At 34.3% G+C, this 27,631-nt stretch overlaps 2 protein-coding genes across 3 annotated transcripts in view; one reads left to right on the top strand and one right to left on the bottom strand.

The window, feature by feature from the left end:
- Window positions 1-13,503, top strand: part of LOC115432782 (arrestin red cell) — a 42,826-nt gene extending 29,323 nt beyond the window's left edge. The window contains exons 10-16 of one of the 2 annotated variants that reach the window (XM_030153787.1): window positions 2,096-2,180; window positions 2,272-2,344; window positions 4,452-4,589; window positions 4,679-4,762; window positions 6,633-6,709; window positions 6,797-6,851; window positions 10,135-13,503. In XM_030153787.1, coding sequence (XP_030009647.1) covers window positions 2,096-2,180; window positions 2,272-2,344; window positions 4,452-4,589; window positions 4,679-4,762; window positions 6,633-6,709; window positions 6,797-6,851; window positions 10,135-10,222 — 600 coding nt within the window. In that variant the 3' untranslated portion in view covers window positions 10,223-13,503. Of the gene's footprint in view, window positions 1-2,095; window positions 2,181-2,271; window positions 2,345-4,451; window positions 4,590-4,678; window positions 4,763-6,632; window positions 6,710-6,796; window positions 6,852-10,131 lie in introns of both variants that reach the window. The other variant, XM_030153786.1, reaches the window with a different exon arrangement.
- A 3,014-nt stretch (window positions 13,504-16,517) lies between these two features.
- Window positions 16,518-23,103, bottom strand: taf9 (TAF9 RNA polymerase II, TATA box binding protein (TBP)-associated factor). Its single transcript, XM_030153788.1, has 7 exons — window positions 23,015-23,103; window positions 21,464-21,545; window positions 21,237-21,373; window positions 21,026-21,160; window positions 18,732-18,813; window positions 18,350-18,463; window positions 16,518-16,956 (listed from the first exon to the last, which is right to left on the bottom strand). The coding sequence occupies exons 1-7, from the start codon at window positions 23,048-23,050 to the stop codon at window positions 16,799-16,801; spliced, it is 744 nt and encodes a 247-aa protein (XP_030009648.1). The 5' UTR covers window positions 23,051-23,103; the 3' UTR covers window positions 16,518-16,798.
- Window positions 23,104-27,631: the final 4,528 nt, after the last annotated feature.

Genomic DNA, 27,631 nt, shown 5'->3' with positions numbered 1-27,631 from the left:
CCTGTTACTTAATGTTTTGTGTATTTGTCGATCCACTGTGATCTGTACGTTGTAATGAACATGTGTAAATGATAAACTGAGGCAAAATACTGTTAAAATTGCCCTTACTTTTCTGAAGAAATTTCAGTTTGTTCATGTTCACATTTTTTGAAGGACAGTTTGTGGATGTACATATTTTTAGAATGTAATTTTACTTTTTTTCACACTGAAACATCGATAAAAGTTTGGAGTTGACATTATTTATAGGTTATTATGTTATTATTTTATTGGTCCGACTCCCTTGAGATCACATTGGGCTGTTTGTGGCCCCTGAACTGAAATGTTTGACACCTTTGATTAAATGTTCAGTTCAGCAGTCTTGTGGTTTCTAATTAAGTTTATAATAGATGTATAGCAGTTTGTATGTTTTCAGGGAGCGGTGATGACATGTTGTTTTCCTTGTTGCTCTTTTTATATTGGCCATTTAAGACATCCGTGATCAGCTTTATGATCTATATGTTCAGTTTATCGTGTGTGTTACTTACTCTTTGTATGTTGGTTTAGTTCTGTGGGTCTGGACTGAAGGTGAATCTATAATAAAGTAATAATCAACTTGTGAGTTAATAACATAATGTGTGTAAAGAGATGTAAGATGGAGGGAGTCATTCCCTGCTCTAGTTTTTTACAGACCTTCATGAAACTATAGCATCAGTCTTATTAAATTAGATTAATTAAATATATAAATACTGGTTGCCAAAATGGATACACAAAATGAATGGCTAAACATGGACTTTAATGTCTGACACCAGAAAATAAGATGTAATTTCACTGTTTGCCACTGTTGTCTTTTTATTAAAGGTTGTTTTTCAGTAAATTTGTTCTCATTTTAAGAAGAAACACTGACAGGCTTTAAAACTACCCTTTTTTTCTTCTGATCAATTTGTTTTGTTTCTTTAGCACCAAAGAATAAATAACAGGAAAGGAAACTTAGATCAGTATCAGTTATCATTTTTAACAGTTATCTGGCTTCAGTTTCACAATCGGTGCATTTCCACTCACTAAATATAAAATGGCAATTGTCAACATACTTCATGTAACGACTACATGTGAAGACATTCTAGACAATATTTCTACATATGACTCGGAAAATCGCTGTTGTAATCATACATGTGTTTATGTATATCACACAGCTCAGTATACATGTGTAACTGCCCTGATTTATGTCGCCACCTTGTGGTGAAAGTGAAACCAACAGTTGGTGTCTGACAGCAGAACCTTTTATTTATACGTGATTTTAATACAATAATAATAGTCCTATTAAATTAAAGCTGAAATACGAACTCTAAATCAGGTTAGCTGAATTACTCAGTATTTACAGTAGTCATTGTCCCTCAGTGTTTGTTCTGTGTTCACTTATTAAGGTTTTTATGAATATATTGTATTAAATACCAAACTGTCTGTATGGGTATCTGAAGTTAATGTTTACAGATGGAAAAAAACTCTCCTTCTTATTGCATTTTTTTTTTTACCAACATAAATATCTGCATTTAATACCTTTAAAAAATATATTTTAAAGGTATTAAATTTGATGTGATAGATCTTAAGTTATGTTGCCATAAATTTGTTGGCTGTATTGTATTGGCTGTATAAATGTGTTTGTTAAATGTCCAAGCTGCCAAGAGAGTAACGTTAGTCGACTCAGTTCCAACTGTAAGCTGTGAAATGGACTTTAAATTCTGTTCTAAGTAGTCTTAAAAAAAGGCCTTAAAAAGTCTTAAATTTAACTTGTAGGAACTCTGATACATGTAAATTATTACGCTGACAAGTGAGTTGAATGATCAGTATCATATGCACAACTCATCTTTATTTTTTCCTTGTTGTCTGTGTTTTTTGTTTAAACACTGACCTACTCCTTGTAAATATCACCATATAATAACTGTTAAATTAACTAAACAGTAGCAGGTAACAGAGCAGATGTTAATGTATGACCCTGAACATAAGGCTGTGAGTTTGTCAATGAGCCATAACTGAGCAGAAGTTTATAGAAGGTAAAGCTTTTATACAAGTAACACTATTAAATTTGTGTTGTTTTTTTCCCATCATGCTTTGTGTGTAGCTGTATTACCACGGGGAGCCCATTAGCGTCAACGTTCACGTCACTAACAACTCCACCAAGACTGTGAAGAGAGTCAAGATCTCTGGTAGGATGTTCCTCAGACTCAGATCTGACATTTTATTTTAGATTTTTGTCGTTTATTTGTTCTGGTGCTGATGTTCTTTCTCTGTCTTCAGTGCGTCAGTATGCAGATATCTGTCTGTTCAGCACTGCCCAGTATAAATGTCCAGTGGCCCAGCTCGAGGCAGAGTAAGTCCCAGTTCAGTCTCATTTAACAGTTGATGATAATGGACATGAATCTATTTATATCTGATCTAATGTTCTCTATCGTCTCAACTTTTAACTGGTTGAAGGTACAGATTAAATGCATTAAAAGATAAATCATGTGTTTAAACTGGTTTGAATGGTTTTGATCTCACAGATGAACTTTTTTTTTTTTTTTTTTTTTTTTTCAAATTTCACAACACAAACATTTAGATCACAGGTGACAAACATGCGGCCCGGGGGCCAAAACCAACCCGCCAAAGGTTCCAATCCGGCCCACAGGTTGAATTTGCAAAGTGCAAGTTAGGCCATCAAACTCAAAAATAATCTCATCATAACCTATAAATAATGACAACACCATTTTTTTCTCTTTGATTTAGTGCAAAAAAACCATTAAATTATGAAAGTGTTTACATTAACAAACTATCCTTTAACAATAAAATGTGCATAACCTGAACAAATATGAACCTGAAATGTCTAAAGAAAATTAAGCGCAGTTTTAACAATATTCTGCCTGTTACTAAGTGTTTAGTGTCTTTGTAGATCCAATTCATAATGCACATGTATAAATGGTAAATTGAGGCATAATATTGATAAATTTTTACTTATATTTCTTAACAAATTTCATTTTTTTCAGGTTATTCACATCCTTTTCATTTGGATTGTTTGTAAACGTAAATATTTACATAATTGAATGTTATTTTTTGCACTAAAACAATTTGGAGCTGTCAGTATTCATTGGCTATCATGCTATTATTTTTTCTGGTCCAGCCCACTTCAGGTTAATTTGGGCTGAATGTGGCCCCTGGAAGAAAATGAGTTTGACACCCCTGATTTAGAACATGGTGTCAGTTGTCGTCCTGTATATTGTCCACTTTTTCCATTGACCTTCATATGTTGCTTGCTGTAGTCTTACGATATAAGTGAGTTTCTCCATGTTGTGAATTTCTCTCACAATGTTTCTCCAGTTATTTAGGTTGGGGGGGGGGGGGGGGTCCTCTTTACACCATTTTCGTGTGATGGCTTTTTTAGACTCTACCAAGAGGATTTTAATCAAATATTTATCCTTACTTGGCATGTCTTTTCCTGTTAAATGACCCAAATATAGCACAGAACATGTCCTTGGTAGTTTGTATCCCAATATTTTTACAAATTCTTCACTGATATTATTCCAATATTGGGAGATAAACTCATTTTAAATAGATTTATCCCTTTAAAAAGCCTAAAACCTGGTTTCCCTAGAGCTCCACTTCTCAGCCTCTGAAACAGATTGAAAAATGGAAGGAGAAAAAAAACAGAGCTTGAGTTAAACCATCAGGTTTTATCATAAATTATTGTGAAATGTTCAGAGTTAATATGAGAAGAATAACTTATAAAAAAAAAAATAACTATGTATTCGTGACACAGTGGTGGAAACTTTTGTGTCGCTATCACACCAGTTTTGTTTTTCCTCCTTATTTCTGTCCCTCCTGGAAACTTATCATGTGACCTAACGTTACCCCCACCCGGGTCAAACATCAGCAGAAAAACAGCATGGCTAATATTTTCCTATTGAACAGATTATCTCAGTTTATGATCAGACCAGTTTCTACTATTGAAGTGAGTGACATGAGGCGTTTTTATTCTGATTGGACAGTTCTCCACATTGGTAGTGGAATATTAGGGTTAATGAAGACTCAGGGACATTGCTTTTATCCAAGTCAGTACCATTTTCCTCATTCAGGTCGGAAAAATAAATAAAATACATTTCCCATAATGCTTTGTACCTTCTCTGTATGTGTGTTTCAGAAAATGTATGATGATGAAATCTAATGATCTTATATCTCTAATCTTATCACACACAAGTTGCATCTGACTTCGAATAGAAAAGCACAAAACTAGTTATGGTCTGGTTTTAATGGGTTAAATCAGTTAATGTATTGGTTAAACAGCTGATGAAGTGTGTTGAAATAGTCAAACTGGTGTAACTGGTTTCATTTTAGGTGGTTTAAACTGACATGTAAAAGGATCCGACTCTAAAGACTCATTTGAGGTCACCTGATGGGCGGGGTCAATCTGATTGACAGCTCGGCGTATGTGTGTGTTTCCATAGCGACCAGGTGTCATCCAGCTCCACCTTCTGTAAAGTCTACACTCTGATCCCGACGCTCGACAAGAACCGCGAGAAGAGAGGCCTGGCCCTGGACGGAAAACTCAAACACGAAGACACCAACCTGGCCTCGTCCACTATGTGAGCAACGCACACACTAACACACACACACCGCAATACACATCAGAGTCACATGACTGTCACATGACCACACTGTGTCTGTGTTGCAGAGTGAAGGACGTCACTAATAAAGAGGTTCTTGGGATTCTGGTGTCCTACAGAGTCAAAGTCAAACTGGTGGTGTCGCGTGGAGGGTAAGCACTGTCATTTATCCCATTCTTACATTGTGTTATAGAAGCAAAACAAAGAAAAACAAATGTTCATCCGCCAATCACCCTGAACAGTGTGCATGTGTGGATCGACTATTTCTTTTTAAATTAAAGTTTCAAGGTTGTTCCATACAGCAGAAAAAGTAGAAGCTTGTTACCAGTCATGTGTATGTCAAATTATATTAAATTCTAATCAATATTTGTTGAGTTCTAATTTTAAATGTGTCATAAATGGGATTTTCAGTGTTAAATGTAAATGTCCACAGAGTCCACATTCCACAGTGGATGTGGATAATTTTGAGCCAGATACAAGATATTGTTCTAAGCTATGGGTGGATCAATTTGGAGGCTAATCAGAGTTTTGAATTTTTTATAAATTTTTAAAAATTGCACAATGAGAGATAGGAAAATTGTAGATTTTGTGACCTTGCTGTGACCTTGAACTTTGGCCTACTTGGCCCAAAATTTAATGGGTTGGTCCCAGGGCCTAGGCCTATCTGTGGGTAAATTTTGGTAAAGATGGTTGTAATAGTTTTCCCATAAATTTGCTAACAAACAAACATGCAAACACACAAAGCAAAGTGATCACAATACCTCCTGGTGGAGGTAAAAACAGGAAAATTAAGAAAAAGCTATTTTTGTTGAGTTCAGTTACAAAAAAAATGAGTGCTAAAAAAAGAAAAACAGGACTCAGTCAGTTCATTTAATTCATCAAAACATCTGCACAACAGTAACAGCTGCATGGACGCTAATATTAGAAATAAATTTAATATATGAAAAAAACACATTTAACATCCTTAACCCTTTCATGCACGATGTCCACATAGTTTAAGCTCACTTTCCAAAGGGTTATAAAGGAAACATTCTCCAAACCACAGGGGGCAGTCTCTATAGATCCAAAGCAATACAATGAGAAAAAAAAAGGATCTTAGTTTTAGAGTTTGGACTGATCTGTGATCTTATACATCTTATAAAGTTAACCTCCTGTCTATGTTTGTGGACAAGTTTCACAACTTTATTAAAAAATAAATAAAAAAACTGTCCACTGCAAAGAATATTCCATTAAAAAAAAGAAATGCACCTGAAAAAACTGTTGCATCATGTTTCCAAATATAGGCAGTTATTTAATGTAAAAATAAAGCCAAAACTTCTCAGGAGGTTACATATCTTCTTCATAAAAGCATATTTAAAAAAAAAAATCTAAATGCACTTCAACTTTAGCCTAATTTTAAGAATTAAAATCAATCTAAAAAAATAAAATAGATACTTTTTTCATAATTCATGCATGAAAGGGTTAATAAAGATGTTTGACTCTAAACTGAACCTGAAATTAATAGTCCCAAGATGTGTCTCCTCATCAGTCTAAACACTAAGTAGAAAAAAATACAACATAAGTTGATTTTAGTAGATTTAAGAGCCAACAGTAGTTACAGAAATGTCTGTTTAATGTGTAAACACTGTTAATCTGCAGTTACAGTATGTCAGTGACCAAACAATAATATACAGTCAAATTACTGATAAACAGTAAATATCTATAAATACCAGATTATTTCATATGCAGAAGTAAATGTTATTGTGTCTTAATAAACAGTTCTTAATCTACACAAATGATCTGTAGTAAATTTAAAGCTTAAAGTCAAAAGTAAGTTTCTTTATTTTGCTGTAAAATTAAAGTGATGCTCTGTAGTTGTAGTGTTTATTGCTCTTATCACAGACATAATGAATGCAAAGAAAAACTCAGCAAACACTCACCTGAAAGTAACTTGAACACTAAAATAAGATAAAACATACAGTTTTTCTTGAACTCGATATAAATATTCCAGAATAAAGTATTTGTGATGTGGTTGTTTTCCAGAGACGTGTCGGTGGAGCTGCCCTTCATCTTGATGCATCCTAAACCTGTGGAGCCGCCGGCGTCGCGCCCTCAGTCAGGTGAGAACGCCAGATCTCCACGCAGAGCAGGTGGTTTCCATGGCAACGACATGACATACTAACGTGCGCTTCTCGTGTGTTTTCCAGCCGTGCCAGAGATGGACCCTCCCATCGACACCAACTTGATAGAATTCGACACAAAGTGAGTGATAGGAGCTTTCTTTTTTTTACATCATGTAGTGATTCTGTCAAATATAATCAGTTTAAGACCAAAAACAAGCTTCATTAAACGTGAAATGGAGCAAATATGATGGGTAATTAAAAACCATAACCAGTACTAGTGAGATACTTAACTCTCCGGTATCCTGTTCGGTAAGGCCCTTACTAAGCACCAAGTGTGCGTTTTTTTGCACACTTGTGGAATAATGTCAAAAAAAAATGTCAGTTTGTTTTTAACTTTTTTTACACTTTTTTCTATTTTATCAACTTGAGCTGTAAATATAAATACCAAACAGTCAATAATTGTCACACTTTTTAACCCTTTAAATGCTGTGTTTGCAATGTAAACAACCCCTTTTTTTTAATGCAAAAAACACAAAAAATTAATTTTTTTTCAGTATACCACATAAAAAGTGATCACATTATTTGATTTTTACAGCCTGGCATATGTCAATGATTAAAGCAACATTGGTTAATTTGCATGATTATTTTTGGCGCTAGGTCAAATGTTCAAAAATACTAGCATCTGTCACCAAGTGTGCCAAAATGCACACCTATAAATCAAACTATTAAATTTTATATATTGATTTATTTTTCTGCTCTAATTTGATTTGATTTTTGTAAATCAAGGTCAGCCCTAATCATACAGATCAAATGGAAGAAATAGTGCGTTATAGGCACACTTGGCAGACAGATGCTAGTCTTGTAATTTTCTTTTGTTTACAATGAGCAAATTTTAGTTGGTGGCCAGAATTTTAAAGATCATGCAAAAATGAACAACTTTTGAATTCTAACCTTATTTAAATTATGAAAAATAATATCAAGTTTTTTAAAACGAAGTGCAAAGTGTGCATAAAAGGTGCACCCGGATACCGGAGAGGGTTAATATAGAATCATGTAAAGTATAAAAAAAAATAAAGAAAACAGTTAAAACACAAATATAAATGGAAGGAAACTAAGGGTAGTAAATGTGCAGTTAGTATAGAAATGAAATATAAACATTGGTATTAACATTTAACATATTTACATTCATTTACTAAAGGCAAGGCAGTTATATTTCTGAATGACAAGGTTAATGCAACTTTAACTGAAAAAGATGCAACAATGGGAAAAAAGCTGTACTTTTTATTTATTTATTAATTAGGTATATAAATGAAGATCTGTATTGAACAACATGATATGTAAATATGCCCAAATATAGTGAAAATACTCATTTACCTCCATAATCCCTAAGCAGATAAAACATCACAATTAAAATATACAAACAGAATAATAACAGTACAGGGTGACACAAAAAAACGCTAACTTTTTAACAATCCAATAAAACCAAGAGTGATGGAAGAAAAATATTTTATTCATAGTAACTGAAACCTTAAACCATGCCATTTAAGAAACGATGGAATTTTCATTTTTTAAAAATGACTTCCTGTAGATGGCGTCCTCCTGTACGAATGCATTCTTGAAATCTGCTGTTGAGATTCCTCATTGACTGTTGCAACATCTCAGCTGGGATACTGTGAATTTCATCCTGAATTCTCTGTTTTAACTCATCCAGAGTTCTTGGTCGAGTCGTGTACACTTTACTCTTGAGATAGCCCCACAAGAAAAAAATCACAAACGGACAAATCTGGCGATCTAGGGGGCCAGGGAACGTTACCGAATCTTGAGATCACACAGTTACCGAACAATTCTCACACAGCCGCCAATGGTTACTAAAATGGGGGTGTATTTACCTGCTCAAGGTCACTGTCTCGCAGTGCTGCCACTTGCTCATGTCTGCCAATACGCACTTCAAAAATTCCCATTTTTTTGACCATAGTAACCATTGGCGGCTGTGCAAGAATTGTTCGGTAACCGTGTGATCTCAAGATTCGGTAACGTTCCCTGGCCCCCTAGATCGCCGGACTTGTCCATTTGTGATTTTTTTCTTGTGGGGCTATCTCAAGAGTAAAGTGTACACGACTCGACCAAGAACTCTGGATGAGTTAAAACAGAGAATTCAGGATGAAATTCACAGTATCCCAGCTGAGATGTTGCAACGGTCAATGAGGAATCTCAACAGCAGATTTCAAGAATGCATTCATACAGGAGGACGCCATCTACAGGAAGTCATTTTTAAAAAATGAAAATTCCATCATTGTTTCTTAAATGGCATGGTTTAAGGTTTCAGTTACTATGAATAAAATATTTTTCTTCCATCACTCTTTGTTTTATTGGATTGTTAAAAAGTTCCCGTTTTTTTGTGTCACCCTGTACAACACAATAAAATGTTAAGTTGAAAATTAAAATACATTTTGAATCTAATGTAACAAACTAGTTATGTAATGTAGAAGTATTTAATAGAATTTGTAGTGAGTAAAAGGAAAATGTTATAAAAAAAATTACTCTAAACTGTAGAGAAACGAACTACACTATATGGACAGAAGTATTGGGACACATTGAAGTCAGGTGTTTTTCAAACAGAGGTCTGGGATACAAAACAATAATGACAAATGTTGTAATATAGTTTTATATTGTGATAAATATTATTGCATTGGTTAGTTTTGTTTCAATGATCTTTGCTTCCAAAATGCCTCTGATAGTTTTCAGTTTCTCTCGACATTGTTTTTTTTTTTCTGTTCTAAACCATGACTGATTTTAAATGTTCTGACAGTAAATAATTTTCTACCACAACTAGCCATCTACTTTCTTCACATCTCACCATTTAAACTTTAAGTAAATACTGATGTTTTTATCTCAAATCATGAACAGGACATCTTACAGCTGTAGACATGTGTCCCAATATTTATATCCATATAGTTTTACAAACATCAATATTCCCTTAAAGATGTGAAGAAAGTAGATGGTTAGCTGTGGCAGAATGATTATTTACAGTCTGTGCATGAAACATATTTTAGAAATTCAGAGGAAGAACATTTAAAATCAGTCATGGTTTTGAAAAGAAAAAAACAATGTCGAGAGAAACTAAAAACTGAGGCATTTTGGAAGCAAACTAACTGATGCAATAATATTTATCCCAATATAAAACTGTTCTGATGTTTGTCATTGTTTTGAATCCCAGACCCCTATTAGAAAAAAGACACCTGAATTCAACGTGTCCACATACTTTTGTCCACATACTTGAACTTGTGCTTCATCTATTACATAAAACAAACCAAATCCGGCCTCCTGAGCCTGAACTCCACAGTAACGTCCATAAACCTCGGTGACTCGTAACCGTCTGTAACTCGTCTGTAACTCGTCTGTCTGTCTCTCGTCCTCAGCAGCATCTCCCAGGACGACGACTTCGTCTTCGAGGACTTCGCTCGTCTGCGGCTCAAAGGCGTCGTGGACGACAAAGACGAGGACTGCTAGGAGCTCGCCGACCTTCATGCGCTCGCTTCGACGAAACCACCACACACATCACACGTCACGTTAACATTCCCCCGCCGGAGGGGACGATGAGGGCATGTCTGAGCGGACGCTCGCTGCTGTTCTTCCTCTCTCGCTTCATTTCGCCGCTGCCGCCGTCTTCTCATCTGTCTTCTGTTGGTTTTCTGCAGGCGGACGTCGGCGGTTCGACCTCTGCTGTTTGTTTGTCGTGGGGTCGGACGGGTGTGAGCTCCGAAATGTAGAAATCTGTCTTCTTTTACTTTCAGATCCTTTTGAATGTCGACCGCCTTGTACAAACAGAATATATATTTGAAACATAGATGAAAAAAATTAATCTTGTACGAGCAGTTGAGGTCTGTGTTCGCCGTTTTTCTTCGAGTACATACTGTAGATGCTTTTTACATCGCGCACACACACACACACACACACAGCAGTCTTACGCCGCCGACTGAAGCTCGATTCACCAGCATCCACTCGCTCTCGTCGCACTCCAAACCCTCGTCCATCTCGTCAAATGTCCGTCACGGCTTCTCTGTGTCTAAACGCTTTGAGGCGTTCCAGCGGCTCGAGTTTTGCTCTTTTCTCGCTGTTAACATATCAGACGTCAAACAGCTGCTGTAGTTTATTAGCAGAGAAACAGAAGGAAATATGTTGGGGACTATTTTTAGCAGCGTATTAATCTACATTTGTCTTATAGTTTTGTTTCTAGACTACACCTGCGTTCAAGCCCAGAACACAATAAAAGTTCAAATTCAAGCTGAAGTAAGTAGTCGTGTGTTTCGGAGGTTTACTATATGTCTAGAGCAGCGGCGATTCATCGATTAGTTGACGACTGTATTTGCGATGGTTCACAACTAAGAAATTTCTTCATAAAAAGTTGAAATTCTTTGATTCTGGTTTGTTCCGTCTTCTCCAGCATGATATAAAACAAACTAATCGATAAATCACGAAAAACAGCTTGATCAACAATGAAAGTAATTGTTCGTCTCAGCTGAAGAATGTTTTAGCTGAACTCTCACATTTTGGAGGTAAAAAGAAGTCTGTCTTTTGAGTTTTTGTTGAATTGAAAAGAAGTATTGGCAGAATTGATACACTGATTTGGAGCAAATATGTTTTGGGCCCAAAAAGTACAACTAGAGTCTGTTTTTCAGAGTTATGGACCATTCTCGACTTGTCCCCCCTTGTCACAAAGAAAATTTGTTGCATTTTACAGATTAACTATTACACCTCTGTGCATTTTACATTTTATACGTTACAAAACAAAAGATATTTCTGTATAAAAGCAAATAACTTATAATTTTTTGGCTCAACTACAAACAAATATGGTTAAGAGAAAATATCATTTAAACCTCATTTTCTGTGTAAATAAAAACTTTTCAGTCAGTTTAAACTTAGATTTGACTGGATTTAAGACAAAAACTACATTTCAGTTTCGCACGTATTTCAGCCAATGTCAGCGAAGGTTATTTAATGTCAAGAATCAACAGTTAAAGAAAATGTTTAAATCCAGTTTGCTTTCATCGAGTTTCAGGTTAAATTTTAATTAATACATAGATTTGGAGCAAATACTTTTGGTTAAAAAAAAACACTACACCTTGAGTCTGTTTTTCACGACTTAGTTTTTCTCCACGTCACAATTTAAGAAAATTTGTCTATTACAAATGATTAACTATTAAACCTATGTGCATTTTACATTTTATAGCAACATTTAAATTGAGTTGTTATAGAACAAAAAAAAGATATTTCTGTATTAAAGCAAATAACTTGCAAATTTTTGGCTCAACTACAACGAAGTATCATCATGGTTAAGAAGATCCAAACAAAATAACATTTAAACCTCATTTTCTGTGTAAATAAAAACTTTTCACTCAGTTTAAACTGGATTTAAGACAAAAAAAAAAAAAACTACATTAGTGTCAGGTTCGCGCATTTTTCAACCAACGTCAGCGAAGTCGATGTTATTTAATGTCAAGAATCAACATTTGAAGAAAACGTTAAAATCCAGTTTGTTTTCATTGAGTTTCAGGTTAAATTTGTCCCCTTCCTGCTTCATCTGTCCGTTTTTAAAATACCGAAACATCTGCTTTAAAGTACAAATAAAACTCGCGTCGTGCTGGAATCGTTTCTTAAAATCGGCTCAGACTTCGGACCAGACGTGGACCTCGTCTTTTTTTTTTTTTTTCTTTTCCAGGCAATGTTAAAGCTTGTCGTTCAGTTTAGTGACGTTTTGTTAAATAAGCCTCGTAACGGTTCAGTTCTCAGCGGGAAACTGTCGAAATAGAGTTGAAACGTTAACGTGTGTTTCTGCTGCCATTGAAGGATCATCAGCTCGTCAAAGGGAAACGCTGCTGTTCGTTTGGTTTATCCTCATCTCTGCTTAAAAAACACACAAATATCTTTTTAATATTGTTTTTTTTTATTTTTCATAATTAACCCACTTCATTGAATTTAACCTCTGCTGTAAACTGCACTGTGCCTTCGAAATATTTACGTTGCCAATTTCCAAAATACTAACAAATGCCAGAGTTCGTCGTTGCTCATAAATAACTTTCAGTGCTTAATTATATTACGAGTATTTTGAAAGAATGTGTCAAAAGACCATGTAAATATGTTTTTCTTGGATGAGAACGTTTAAACATGGTGTTGATTTTAAGATTTCACTAATTCTAAAATTAAAAATGCTCATATTTGCTGAAAAAAAGCCTGTAAATATGTATTAAAAGCAAAAAAATGTCAAATTTCATGGTTAAGTCGATTACGATATTTTACAATTTAAAAGATATTCATGTACGATATCGGCTTGAAACTAAAACCTGTCATGTAAAGTAAAATAATGTGTTTCTAAAGATATAATTCTTGCATCTGGTTGTGATTTTTAAGATTTCAGTAAAAAAAAAAAAAAAAAAAATCTGAAGTAGTCATAAATATGAGTGAAAAGCATGTAAATCTGTATTAATATACACAAAAACAAAAAAACTGACGAAAGGAAACGTTGCATTTTGCTGTAAATGTATCTAAAATTTTAAAAATTGACGTAAAATTAACATTTTTCTGTTAAATATGAAATTAGTCTGAAATGTATTACTTTTGTTTTTTTTAACAAACTATAACTAAACATTTTAACTTTATCATCTTAAACATCTTATTAAAATTATTTCTCAAATAAACCAAGCACCTTTAACATCTTAAACATATTCTCTTTTTCCCGAAATTGTGACATAAAATTAACTTGATGCCATGAAACAAACGCTTTGTATAAATTACAGTTAAAAAATCGCAGCTTTTTGCATATCATATTGTTTTTGTGCAGTTATTTATGTAAAACTCTGTACGACTTAACTTCTCCTGCAGTAAAGCATTAAAATTCAATCAGCAATTTAGATTTTTTTTTTTTAACGACTCGATTGAATTCGTGCCATAAAGCAGTCGAAGATGTAATTAAACCAAACGGCAACACGTGAACTCTTACTTCCTCCATGATGTGAAGGACCTGAGCAGCTTTTTATCATGTTTATAGTGAAACCAGGCGGCTGTGAGGCGTTCAGGGTCGCCACGTTTTTGCCATCTCACAAACTTTTCCCGATCGGGCCGACCTGCAGACGCTCTGTTCGCCTCATTTCAGGAGAAAAACGAGAAGAATGTCGAGCATTTTTGAGCATTGTTCTGCCTTTGTCGGTGTGATTTTGAAGCCACTGTTTTGTTTTGGGTTCTATTTTTTCCCCCTCATTTAAAACTGCCAAACCCCGCCCCCTGCCCCTCCCCTCCTCCTGCTGCTCCTCCTCTGCTGAGGCTGCGACGTCACTTCGAAGGGAAGAAGAAGAAGAACGCGACACGGAGCATGTTTTTAGTTTTTGGGTTTTTTCTTTCCAAGCAGTGCTGTGAATCGTACGAGCTGTGATTCTGTCCTTATTTTGTCGTGCATATGTGGGGTCAAACTTTACTAAGTGTGAAAATATTTGGACAAAGTGCCACGCCCCGGCCGTGCGATGCTTCTACCATAATGTCTATAAACATGAAGTGATTTCTGCTGGTGCCACAACACCACAAAAGATTAGATTATTATTATTATTATTATTATGCTTCTGATTATTATTATATTATTATTATTATTATTATTATTATGGTGACTTATTACTTCTACTGTATCATCATCACGACCATGATTATTCTCATAATCATTTAAGAGTCTATTGTTTTGCCATGTATTTTTTATTTTGAGATTTTTATTTTAGTTTTCTTTTTCTTATTAAAGGTAAAATGAACTAACACTCATCGATGTCGACTGTTTATTATGGGAAACACTGACGAATATTTACTATAATTCAGTAGAAGTATTTCTATATATTGACATAAAGCGAAGGATTTGCTGAAAAACTCAACAATTAAGAATAACGCAACAATTTGGATGATAAAACAAGGGGAAAATTACATTTTCATTCAAGTAATACAAAGTTACAATTTAACAGATGTATGTATACGATTACTCCTTTAACTCTGAATTTGCTCAAATTGAAAACCGCATATTAAACTGAACAGAATTAAAGCCAAATTGATTATTTCTACATAATATTTGCAGGAAAATGTAAAAATGAATGTATTAATATGAAATGAGTTGAATTTGGGCAGTAAAACATAGGAGGAAGACAGTTTTTTTTTTTAACTACTTCACTACAAGTTTTACAATAGTAAGGTTTTCTAACAATTTGATAATTTCGAATTTAGCAGAATTACTCAAAACTATAAACTGAGTTATTGATTTTAGTGACTTTAAGGTTACAACTTTCAAAAGTATTTTTTATATTCAATTACAAATTCTTAAAATGTGTGAACATGTATTCATATAAAAAGGGGGGAAAATTAAGTCCAACTTTATTCCTAATTATATTTACTCAAGAGTTTGATAAAAGTGTTTAACTTTAAGTGGAAATATTCAGATTAGTTACTTCAAGACAAGAACTAATGACATGTATTATGTCTGTAAGTATCATCTTTGATTTGGAAACTGTTAAAGTGAACAGATACTGAAATTAGCCGTTGATAAATTTGGATCACTGAACATCAAACTCACCATAAATTAATCAAATTGATTCATGGATGATTTTAGTTTTCTCTCATGACTAATGTATAAAACATGTAGATCAATCACCTGCTCGATCTAAAATATTCCACTAATCCTCACTGCAATCTTAATTTTTATGGATTTACATTGACAGGAAGGTGACAGTTTACAAAAAAAGTGTTCAATAATTAACTTCATAAGCATTAAAGTTATGCTTTAACTTAATATTCATTAGAGTTAAGGCACTAATTTGTCTTTTATAAATAATAATTAGTTTGAGTGATTAAAAAAAGGGAGGAATTTGGGTTCATTTTGGAATCACTGGGATGTGAAATTAGTTAAACTACAGGATTTATTTCATCTTATCTGTGTCAAATACAGCTTCATATTTCTATTCTCCAAGTGCAGTATGTTTACATCCTAGTTTTTTCTCATATTTACTACTTTAATATAATTTTTTTCATGTTGTTGCCAAAATCTGCCATTATTTATCACAGTAAACCTAAATTTTTACAATTTACTTGAATCAACATTTAGTTGCTCCAGTTTGTCAAATATCAATAATGTTCTGCTTTTCTGTTTGTGTTAAACTGAACACTTTGACGATACATTTGTATAATAGGGTTTCTGTAGGTCATTAAAAACCATAGATATTCTGAAAATTAAGGCCTTAAATGGCATTAAAAAGCATTAAATTCAATGTCCAGAGGCATTAAAAAATTAAATACACTTGATGGACAAAAAGCATTGTTATTCATGAGTTAATTTGATTATATAAACATTTAATAATTTTTATCGGAAGTACAGTGTGATGATTGACAGGTGGGAGCCTGTAATTGGCTATTGTTTACGGCCAATGCACGAAGTCAACACCTGATGCTTGGAATACAACGTGCTGTGAGCATGCTCATGCCATGGCGAAAGAGGGGGGGAAATATTAGCAAATGTTGGAAAAAAAGGAAAACTAAAGTTTCAGTAGAACTGGTCAGAGGAGGAACTGTTCAGAACCAGATTAAAGCCTGTTGACGGTAAACTGTATGTATACATAAAACTGCATCTGCAGGTGGACACGGCCATTAAATATGTTTAAAGTGGTGTTAAATTAGAATTTCTGATACCTGCAGAAACCCTGTATTATATAAAATAACATGTGGATTTAAGTTGTAAATTTTATGTGGAATAGTCTTTAAAAAACAGGAAGTATGAAGAGACAGTGCATTTTTTTCTTTTAAATTACTTTTATTGTGAAATCTCATAAGCGTCACACTTCCTGTTAGCTGATTGGTTAATCCGGTTCAGTCCGGTTTGGAGCGTAAACATGCTAATGAGTAGTTGTTACAAATGGGTTTTTGTTAAAAATCTCGTTTGTCACCATCAAGCATTGTTTGTTACATCAACTACAGAGGGGTTTGAAAAAAAAAAAAAAAAAAGATTTTCTTCACAAATTGTCGTGGTCATGTTACCTTGTTAAAGGATTTTGTTAAAACTCTTGTTCACTGTCACAAAGCGTCGTAGTCGTCGTCATCCTCGTGTTTCCTCTTCAGAGATTCTCCACTGGAGTTCTGCGACACCATGTTGGTTGTGATCAGGATGTTCTTCGATCCGATCAGAGACGGGTTGATCAGGACGTTGGACACGGCCGGCGTGGATGGCGTTGCTACGGAAACAAACGGGATATAGATTTAATGAAGCTTGATTTAACCCATAAAGACCAAGTGCTACTTTGGTCACAGTTCCTGTATGAATTTTTATCTCTGGTCAACCTTTAAGTGATTTATCACCATTTATTATAACATCCTCTGTATTTTCCATTTTTCATTGTAAATCATGTATTTTCCTATATTTAATTTAGATGATCATGAAAACTCAGAGTTAAAGGTTATTCTATCAAAACACACAAAACTGAAGAAAAAGTGACTTTTTCAGCAAAGATCTCAATAAATGAATGTAAAACCAAGTGTTTCCATCCACTGTCATTTATCAAACTCCATGGGTTTTACTGGTGAATCAGTGCTGTAGACGACAGTGTGTACACGGGTGTTTAAAATCCTTGAAAATGCTTGAATTTCAATGTTGTGTTTTCCAAGTCTGAAAAGTGCTTGATTTTCAATTCAAGTGCTTGAAAGTGTTTGCAATTCTGACTGATGTGATTTATTTATTTTTAATATTAACTCAAGCCAAAGCTACTTACAGAGAAGCGATACGTTTTGAAAAATAAAATTTTGTCAAAAAAGTAAATTCCCCGGTGTTCTCAGGTCGACTCCAGGTACATTTTATCTTAATCTTTGGCTCAATGCAAGTGCACCTGAAGCGCCTCCCCTTTTTCTGGATAAAACTTTGTGTTCTCCTTTAACCTCTAAACTCTTTGCTATTATGAAACACAATTTTACATGTTTATAGTATAATACAATGTACATCATGGTGATAAAAAGTGAAATAAATAATCCTGACTTTATGTATTTCTGTAAAATATGGATTTGGAAAAATTTGAAAATGACCCTTAAAAGTGCTTGAATTTGACCTTGAAAAATGTGTATGAACCCTGAGAAGATGGCGGTGTTTCCAAGGTAACTACAGAGCCTCTGAATGTCCAAATGGGTCAAATCTGATGACCATAAAATGATGAAAAACTGCATTTTGCACCAATTATTTACTTATTGATAGGATTAGTGGATCACAGATATGAAACATTTTAGTTCAGCAGATGCTTTTGGTCGCAGGTGGAGGTTTGGGTCTTTATGGGTTAAACATAACCTGCACAAAACAGCATTCAGATGTGCACAAGATTTGGTTTTTAACAAATACAACGGAAAAAAACACTCATGCTAGATTTCTGGCGAAAATTGTGGGCAACATTAAAGAAGAAATTTCCTTTTACAAATGGTTGTTGAATCAGGCTCTTTGTTCTTTTAAGCATTGTTGTTTTTCAGTCTTTTATGTGAATATAACTTGAATTACATGTTTAATCCTGTGCCTGTTTGTGCTTCATTTTGAGTCAAGTACAACTGACAGGATGATTGTGCGTGACACTGGGAGATCTGGAGACTTACTGGTTTTGGGGGTGGTGGTCTGAGAGGGAGGGGGGATCTGAACGGTGAACCTCTGACCCGTCAGAGACACTGGAGTGCCGACTTTAGCGGTGACCGACTGCACAGAAGGCGTCCCTGTGGAGACGACATCAAAGGCAAAAAGTCAATAACATAAAATGTTCAGGTCCTTTTGTCAGTTACACAAAACATTCTTGGTGATGTTTGGCCTGTGTTTTTTTTTTTATTTATTTTTATTTGTTGCTCGTTTGTTTTTAAATGAACACCTGAGTCTGGAAATAAAGATGATGATTCATACACTGATGATCAGATTAAAATAATAATGAAAATCCTGATGAGCTGCAGATCTGTTTTACTGTGAACTGCTCATTTAACGCTGACTCACCGAGGGTGGGCGTGGTCGGTCGACTGGAGACGGCGCCGACACTGAGGCGAGGAACTGATATCCTGCTGGCGGATGACGACACCTGAAGAGAAAAGAAAACTTAGAGCTTCTGTAATGTCCAAAACAAGATTAAAGAGGATATGGTCCTCTGTTCATGTTTTACAACTACATTTCCCATAATGCTTTGATTGAATTCTGTGTAATCAACTCCTGTTTGCTCTGTTTACAGAAAATTACTCTCAAGAGAATGAAAGACATGATGAATCTTGAGAAATTGGGGGTAGGAGTACATAAGTTTTTACTTCTTCCCACTCCTTTTCGAGCATGTATAATTTCATTTCATTTGTTTTATTTATATTATTATTATTTATTTACTATTATTATTTATTTATTTTGTTGTTTGTTTGCTTGCTTATCAGTCATTTATGTACCAGTACTTATATTTTGTTAGCTGATTTTTGTTTTGATTTCACTGTCTACATGTTCGAAATAAAGATTTCATTCATTCATTCATCCATCCATCTCAGGCTAATTCTGTATAAGTGAGGTAAAAAGGAGTGTCCAGGTTACACTGATGGAAAAAAATGGATTTTGAGAAAACGCGTTTCTGCTAAAAGAAAATTGTGATTGTATAGTGTTGTGAAAAAGTTTTGGCCCGCTTCCTGATTTCTTACATTTTTTGCATATTTGTGACACAGGGCATCTGGAAAGTTTTCACAGCACTACACTTTTTTTTCACATTTTCTTGTGTTACAGCCTTATTTCAAAATAGCTTAAATTCACCTGAAAATTCTGCACATAATATCTCATAACGACAGAGTGAAAAAGTTTCTTTTTTAAACTTTTAGCAATTGTATAAACAATAAAAAAACAACAAAGACATAGCATAATCTATAGCATAGATATAAGGATTCACAGCGTTTGCTCTATACTTACAATAGTGTTGACGCATCTTTGGAAACAATTACAGCTTCAAGTCTGATGTAACAAGCTTGGCACACCTATTTTTGTGCAGTTTGTCCCATTCTTCTTTGCAGAACCACTCCAGCTCCATCAGGCTGGATGAGGAGCATCAGTGTGCAGCCATTTTCAGACCTGTTCAGTGGGGTTCAGGTCTGGGCCACTCAAGGACATTCAGACACTGTTGTCCTGAAGCCTCTGCTTTATTATCTTGGCTGTGTGTTTGGGGTTGTTCTGGAGCAGGTTATCATCAAGGATGTCTCTGTGCTTTGCTGCATTGATCTTTCCCTCGTCCCTGACTCGTCTCCCAGTTCCTGCTGTTAAAAACATCCCCACAGCCTGATGCTGCCTCCATCATGCTTCACTGTAAGGTGATACTGGGCCAGTGATAAGTCCTGCATGGTTTCCTCCAGACATGACACACAGTTCAATCTTTGTTTCAACAAACCAGAGGATTTTCTTTCTCATGGTCAGAGAGTTCTTCAGGTGTGTTTTGTCAAACTGCAGACAGGCTGTCATGTGCCTTTTACTGAGGAGTGGCTTCTGTCCAATCAACTGAACTTACCACAGGTGGACTCCAATCAAGTCATAGAAACATCTGAAGCATGATGAGTGGAAACAAGACGCACCTGAGCTCAACTTTTAAGCGTCATAGCAAACGCTGTGAATCCTTTTGTACATGTTATACTATTGTTTTATATTTTTAATAAATTTGCAAAAGTTTCAAACAAAAACTTTGAACTTGATTTTTTTTTTCACTTTGTCTGTGTGTAGAATTTTGAGGTAAAAATGAATTTAATCTACTTTGGAATAAGGCTGTAACACAAGGGGAAAAAAACGCACTGTGAATATTTTCTAGATGCATTGTAAGGTAAAAAAGGAGTGTCCAGACCAAAATTTTGAGAAAAAGTATTTCTACTACAAGAATAAAAATTGCGATTATACATGAAAATAGGTACTATAGCAGTGGATAGAAATTTATCTTTTTATGACAAAAATCTCATTATTAGGAGAATAATCATGTTTTCTAGGTGACCTGAAGGCAACTCCTACCTGCATTTGGTTCAAAGCACCTCAACATAAAAAAAATAAAAAGGGAAACTGTTTGTTACTCCCTTAATTTGTCCTAGATTTAATGAATTTTAATTTAACGCGTAATATGCCTGGAATATGACAGATCAAACTATTACTTTGCTCTCTTAATATTATGAACATTTCTGATTATACCCTTTTCACCTCTTCAGTGTGGCCCTAACAGTTGTAATAAAGAGCATGTGTTTTCAGACTTCATCAGACTCATTATACAACGTTGATTCTCTGATTTTGAACTCTACCTTCTTCTGTATAGATTTCAGTCTGTAGTTGGGGGCGGTTAGACAGTAACGGTCTGGGGGGAGCCGTGGTCCAGTGTATGGTTTGATCAGAGGAAGGGGTGTCTGGTTCTTCTGTCTCGCGACCTCCAACAGGAACTACAGAGGAAAAAAAAGGTATTTTAGACTCACAAAGAGGAACTGAAACTGTCAGTGGTGAGGGGGCGGAGCTTACATCTCGTGGTGGTGGCGATGTGAATGACTGGTCCATCCGACACTGAATGGCCAGTTTGATGTCATCTGCATCAACAGTGGACTTCTTGGCATGTGTGGCATAGATTTTGGCATCTTCGATGATGGTGGTGACATATCCTATAAACCAGGGTTATTATGATTATGAATTAAAATGACACAAAAACAAGAGTTCCTCAAAATATGTACACTAAATAAAACTGAACTCACTGTAGGTAAACTCCAACATCTGGTTGATGACTCGGGGCTCATACTCTGTGATGCCCATGTCCTTCAGGATCTGAATCATCACCTACACACACATAGTAAAACGCCATCAAACTATAGAATGCTTAACATTATTGTAGAGAGTTAAATACAAGGCATAGTCACAATACATGCATTCCGATCAAGATGTTCTTACACTTAATTTGCCTATCAAAAACTCTAAATATCTCCCAAAAAAATTCTTTACACAAGAAGAGGCGGAAATGCTTTGATTAGAGTCTCACTTAATGAATGAGTTGTCTAGTCTAAAAATGTCAGGAAATTGTGAAAAATGTTTCAAAGCCCAAGATGATTAACTTTGTGATTGGTCACTGCAGTTTATCATCAAAGAGCAGAAGAAACAAAGCATTGATCATATCCTTCTGAGACTCAGAAAACTAAAGTTTCTGCCTTTTTTTTTTTTTTTTTTTTTTTTACATTAAATAATTGTATTGATTGAAAACAGAATAATACAGTTTTTCCAAGACATATTTTTCCATTTTTTTAATGAAATGTCAATGCAATGAACAGCCTTTGTGGTTATTTGATTTTTTTTTTTTTTTTTTTTAAAGTAAAGCTGTGAAAACTGCATTTGTGGGTCTAAAATAATAACAATTCTGTTAATTAAGGGATCAATCAAGAATCAAAAAAGGCTTTATTATTCATTGCAAAAGGGGAGAAAATCAAGATTTAAAAGATTCACAGAATATAACAATGATTATAAAACAAAAGAGTTAAACAAAGAACATACAAACACAAGTTAAACACATTCTGTTAACAGATAAGCAGAAGAGGAGGGTTGGATGAGTGTGAAAAATCCATTTTACAATTAAAACTACACATCTGACTATTGTATAATTTTGCTGTAAACAAGTAACCGACTAATAGTTGCAGCTTATGTCTGAAGCTATAAATTCGGTGGATAAACACCATTAGTTTAATGTGTCCCCTCAGGTTTTCAAACCCTCCACCCTCGTACGACTGAGTGGATGTGAGATTTAAAAAAAACAACAAAACATTCATCCAGAAAATAATCTGAAGATTCCCCTCCACAATGAAAACAATCTAGAGCTGCAGCCGCGAATACCACTTAATCTCTAAAGTGCCTCCTGCTGTACTTTACTTTGACAGGTCATGGTGAACTGTTTAACCCCTCACTGCTTGTTTACGTCTGAGCTGACACATGTTGTGCTGTTAAACTCGCTGCTGCAAAAAGTTAACTCCTTGCTTGAAAAAAACGAAACGGTCAAAATACACAAACACAAACGACCCGGACCAATAAAAACAACAAACGTTTTGTCACACTGAATTTTCTAACATTGGCTCATTAGCTGTGAGCTGTTGTTGTAAACTGGAGGCTAATGCTAACTTAGCCTACAAGCTAGCTAACGTTTGGAGAGAAATGCGCATCAAAAATCTCCTTTTTACACTTTATAAATAAAGACCCGGATGGTACTCCTCCAGAAGGTGATGACAGTTAAATAAAAGCCATGTGGAATGCCTTTCTATCATTACCTGAGCATCTTTCGGGATGGTTTTCGGAGCAGACATTTTAATTCTCCCCGTAGCGCCTTTCACTCTTCTTCTGTTTCCGTTTCCGCTCAAAGAAAATCTCACAGCGACACCTGCCGGTAGCAGACGGTAGGGGGAGGTACCGCCTGTCTGGCCTCTGATTGGTTAGAAAGGCTCTTCTCCGGCTCCTGTTTTTAACACAACCTTTTTTATTTTGATCGGTTCATGTAATGTCCATGTCCCTTAAGATAAGAGAGAATGTTGTGACAGCAAAATATATAAATAAATAAATAAATAAATAAACATAATAAATTAAAAAAAAAAATAAATAAATAAATAAAAAATATATATATGTGTGTGTGTGTGTGTATTTTTATTTTTTTATTAATATATGTTGTTTCATTTCCATGTATTTGTGACATTTGTGACACAAAAACTGTTCCTTTTGTTCTGTTCATGTACCGCCCATGTCCATTAAGATAAGATATTTATATATTATATTTTTGTCTATCTATCTATCTATCTATCTATCTATCTATCTATCTATCTATCTATCTATCTATCTATCTATCTATCTATCTATCTATACACACACACATACATGCATATATACACACACACACACACACACTCGTATGCCCCATATGCATACATATACATATATTTTATAACCCTAACCCTAATCCTAACCCCAACCCTATCCTTACCCCTACCCCTACACCTAACCCTACGCCTAACCTTACCCCTACCCCAAACCAAATTCTGCTTTTTGGAAATTTATTGTTGCAGCTTATTGTTGTTGCATTTAAACATAAAAGTCATTTTTCAATTTATTATACAGAGGATATAGACATTCTCAGACGGTTAGAGTTACGTGTATTGTGTTTCTGTGTTCAGTTTTCATTAGACGTGTAAAGGATAAAATGAAGACTACATGATGAACTGGTTTGTCAGAGGTCGTCATAATTAAAACTAAAACCAAATTCTGTGCCAGCTTATGTTTGTTATTTACTCATGGATATTTAGACAATTGAGGGACTGAAGACAAGTTTTTCAGAAATATTATATGATATGATATGGCATCATCTATGAAGTGTAAATTGTAAATCTATAAAATACTGGATTAGAAAATACATTTTTTCAACTTTTTTTTTTTTTTTTTAAATTTGCTTTAGTTTTACTTTCACTGAATTACAACCAAACTATAGAATAAAATGTAAGTGGGTGGAGATAATTGAACATAACTGAGTATATTATCATTTTACTGTCACTTCATAGAAAGTAACATTTCGTCAAGGTACAAAAAAAAAAACTGCCACAAGGAGGCAGTACATGTAAACACACTGAGCGTCACACAGCGAATTAAATCATGACATAAAAGTCAGATCTCTTTCTTTCTGTTCTTTCACACACACACACACACACACACACACACACACACACACACACACACACACACACAATTTTATTCATTCATCTGTCTTTAATTTATTATGTATTGTTCTCTTTTCACACACAAAACCGTGACATAAAGAAAAAGATGCACAGATTTTAAAACATTACTTTATTGTTTTCTCTTTTTACTACACAATTAGCCTTTTTTAATTGATGCTTTCAGTATATTCAATTCTACAATCTTAAATTTGTCTCATGTTTGAGAAATTACCAGCACTTACTTTCAAAAAATATGGGAAATGAGATTGTCAGTGTCTGTTTAGTTTTTCTTTTTCTCATTTGTAGTCATACTTTTTCTTGTTTTTTTTTTTTTTTAAATGTGTCTTTTGACATACTTTGTAATGAAATATAGTATAATATGTGTGTTTACAGTGTGTGGAATATGAGTCTTTCTGATAAAGTACAAAGCTGATTAATGATCTTCAGGTGTCATAAAGTGGTTCTGGACTCTTATCGCTGCAGGTTTCCAGGTGATTCATGTTCCCAAAAGTGTTGACTCACAGCGTCCTCTGACATGAAAACACTAACGGAAACAGTTTACATGTTCCTGTAAGTTTATCTCTATTCTCTCATTTTTAGTTTCTTTTTTTCTGACGTTGCTTTTCCTGCTGTAGGTTTTAATATCTGTGTTACCTGTTTGTATGACTCTTAATGTGCAAAAATATCAGTTCATTGTCAGTGTTTGTCTTTACTATGTCAAAAAAACATCATAGCAAATTTAAAAAAAAAAAAAAAAGACTGAAGGAAAAGTAGAAAATCATGAATCTTTTCTATTTTTACATAAATTAAATACTCTAAATCAAATATTTGTCTGAACGTCTTAATTTTCTACAGAATATTTCATGATTTGGTCCTATGTTTTGTGTGTTGAAGCCTTAATATGTAAAGTAATTAAATCCATCAGACAAACATAGGGCAGAAAAAAAGTTTCTGAGATGAAGTAGCATTGAAGTAAACAGTAAATGAAAAGGAAAGTACTCAGTAATATTGTCAGTGCAGTAAAAATGGCCTGTAGTTGCATTTGGACACTGCTCACTTGTTTAATTTTTGTTTAGCTTTTCCATCTTCAGCTAAGAAATAAAGCACTTTTCTTTTTTTTTTTTTTTTTAACCAATTTAAAGTGTAATACCACAGATGGCCACTAGATGCTGACTCACATGAGCTTCACTCGGATTTCTCTTTAAAATAAGTTAATAATTTTTTGAGAGAAGATTTCCAGACTCATTCTGCTGGTCTCATTCATTCATTGGACTCATTTCATTTAGAGTAAGTCTTCCCTCAATCAGTTATTAAATTATTGATATTACTGATCTATTGCTTTCCTACCTTAGATTTAATTTAATGATTTATTTATTTTATTAATCACCCTCCCCTTCTTCTTCTTTTTTACATTTGTGACCTAATTTTTATTTTTTCCTTTATTTTTACTTTCTTTATTTTATTATTTTCACATGATCGACATGATTAGTATCCCATGATGCACTGAGGTTTAACATTATGAACATGTTGATATTACAACCTTAAAAATAAAGGACTTTTATTTATTTATTCTATAGTGCCTCTTGTTCCTGACTGTTGTATTTTTGCACTTTTTACTTTGTAAACTGTGATGTTTGATTTTTTTTTTTTTTACTCTATTGCCTTTGGTTTTTCACTGTATTAATAACATTTCATGGCTTTCAGAACTTTTTTTTTTTTTTATTAAATAATAAGTTTTTCCTGGCAAACAGTTCAATTATAGGTGTGACTTAAAATTTACATTAAAAGTGCAGCAAAATGGCATTTATTAAGTACATGTTAGATGAAATTTACAATTTAAATGTTTTGGTAAGCTATTGTTTAGTATCATATGAACTCCCAGCTCCACAGTTTTGTGTCAGTATGGTCTATTTTTGCTAAATTATGCAACGTTCAATAAACAAACTGAAGGCTTTACAATCAAAACCAGAGGGCGACATCATGGTGGTTGCACTTCTTTGACCCAATCTGTCTGTAAGGGCTCGAAAAGGTCTAATGGAACAGTAGTATTCTACCTGTTACATGATGTTACTTTGACAATCCAAACACCCTGTGATGAAAACATTAAATTAACTTCATTAATCCACAAGTAAAATTCAACTGACATAGTCATATAGTACAATGAAATAGATACAGTAAGATTCAAATAATGGACTATCTATCTATCTATCTATCTATCTATCTATCTATCTATCTATCTATCTATCTATCTATCTATCTATCTATCTATCTATCTATCTATCTATCTATCTATCTATCTATCTATCTATCTATCTATCTATCTATCTATCTATCTATCTATCTATCTATAAGTCCAAGTAGTAAGTTTGAGGCTTCTTACTTATCAAATAATGAATTTTCTCAATTTTTATTTTCATATTTTTCTGTAAAAACATCATCAAGAGAAAAAAAAAAACGGAAATGGTTGATGAACTCGTGTGTGATCAGATCTTTTACATGTGTCTTTATAAAACATCTTAAATCCTTTATACAAGGTGTAACTTTGTGGACTGTGGATCAGCGCATCTGATGTTTGTCTTTTTCTTTTTTCCTCTTTAGCTTACCGGCCGACAGGCTGTAAGCTATTGTCGTCAAGTGGCATCCGTCGTTGTCTGTAGTCCATTACGAAAATTTCAATCGTCTTCTTCTCCGAAACTCCAGTTCTGATTGACTTCAAACTTGGTATACAGCTTCTTTATGATGATGTCATCATGAGGTATTGACATTATTTCGATCCGGATCTGATTCTGGATTTGGTGCGTCTTTGAAAAATTTTCCCATTATAAGAGATAGGAAGTGGATCGATCCAATAAATCATTAAATATCAGTGATATCAAGTTGGAATTTTAATTTTTTTACAGATCTGATTGGAATATGACCAAAGCATGGGCTATTTTTGTAATATAATAAATACACAGAACTGGGTGATAATAAATGGCATCTGGATACATTTCCCAAAGCTTTTAATTTGGCCGGTAAGCTACAGGGCCATTGGTCCTATTTTTTTCATAGTTTAGGGTTTCCACTGATAATCCCAAATTTAACTCGTTCATGCATGAATTATGGAAAAAGAGATGATCATATATGTCCAATTTTGTTTATGTTTACACATTTGGCAGACGCTTTTTTCCAAAGCGACTTACAGGG

Source organism: Sphaeramia orbicularis, chromosome 14 (assembly GCF_902148855.1).
Source record: "Sphaeramia orbicularis chromosome 14, fSphaOr1.1, whole genome shotgun sequence".
In the NCBI taxonomy this organism is placed as follows: domain Eukaryota; kingdom Metazoa; phylum Chordata; class Actinopteri; order Kurtiformes; family Apogonidae; genus Sphaeramia; species Sphaeramia orbicularis.
Note: the sequence above shows the minus strand (reverse complement) of the source record. Positions and strands in the feature narration are given on the sequence as shown.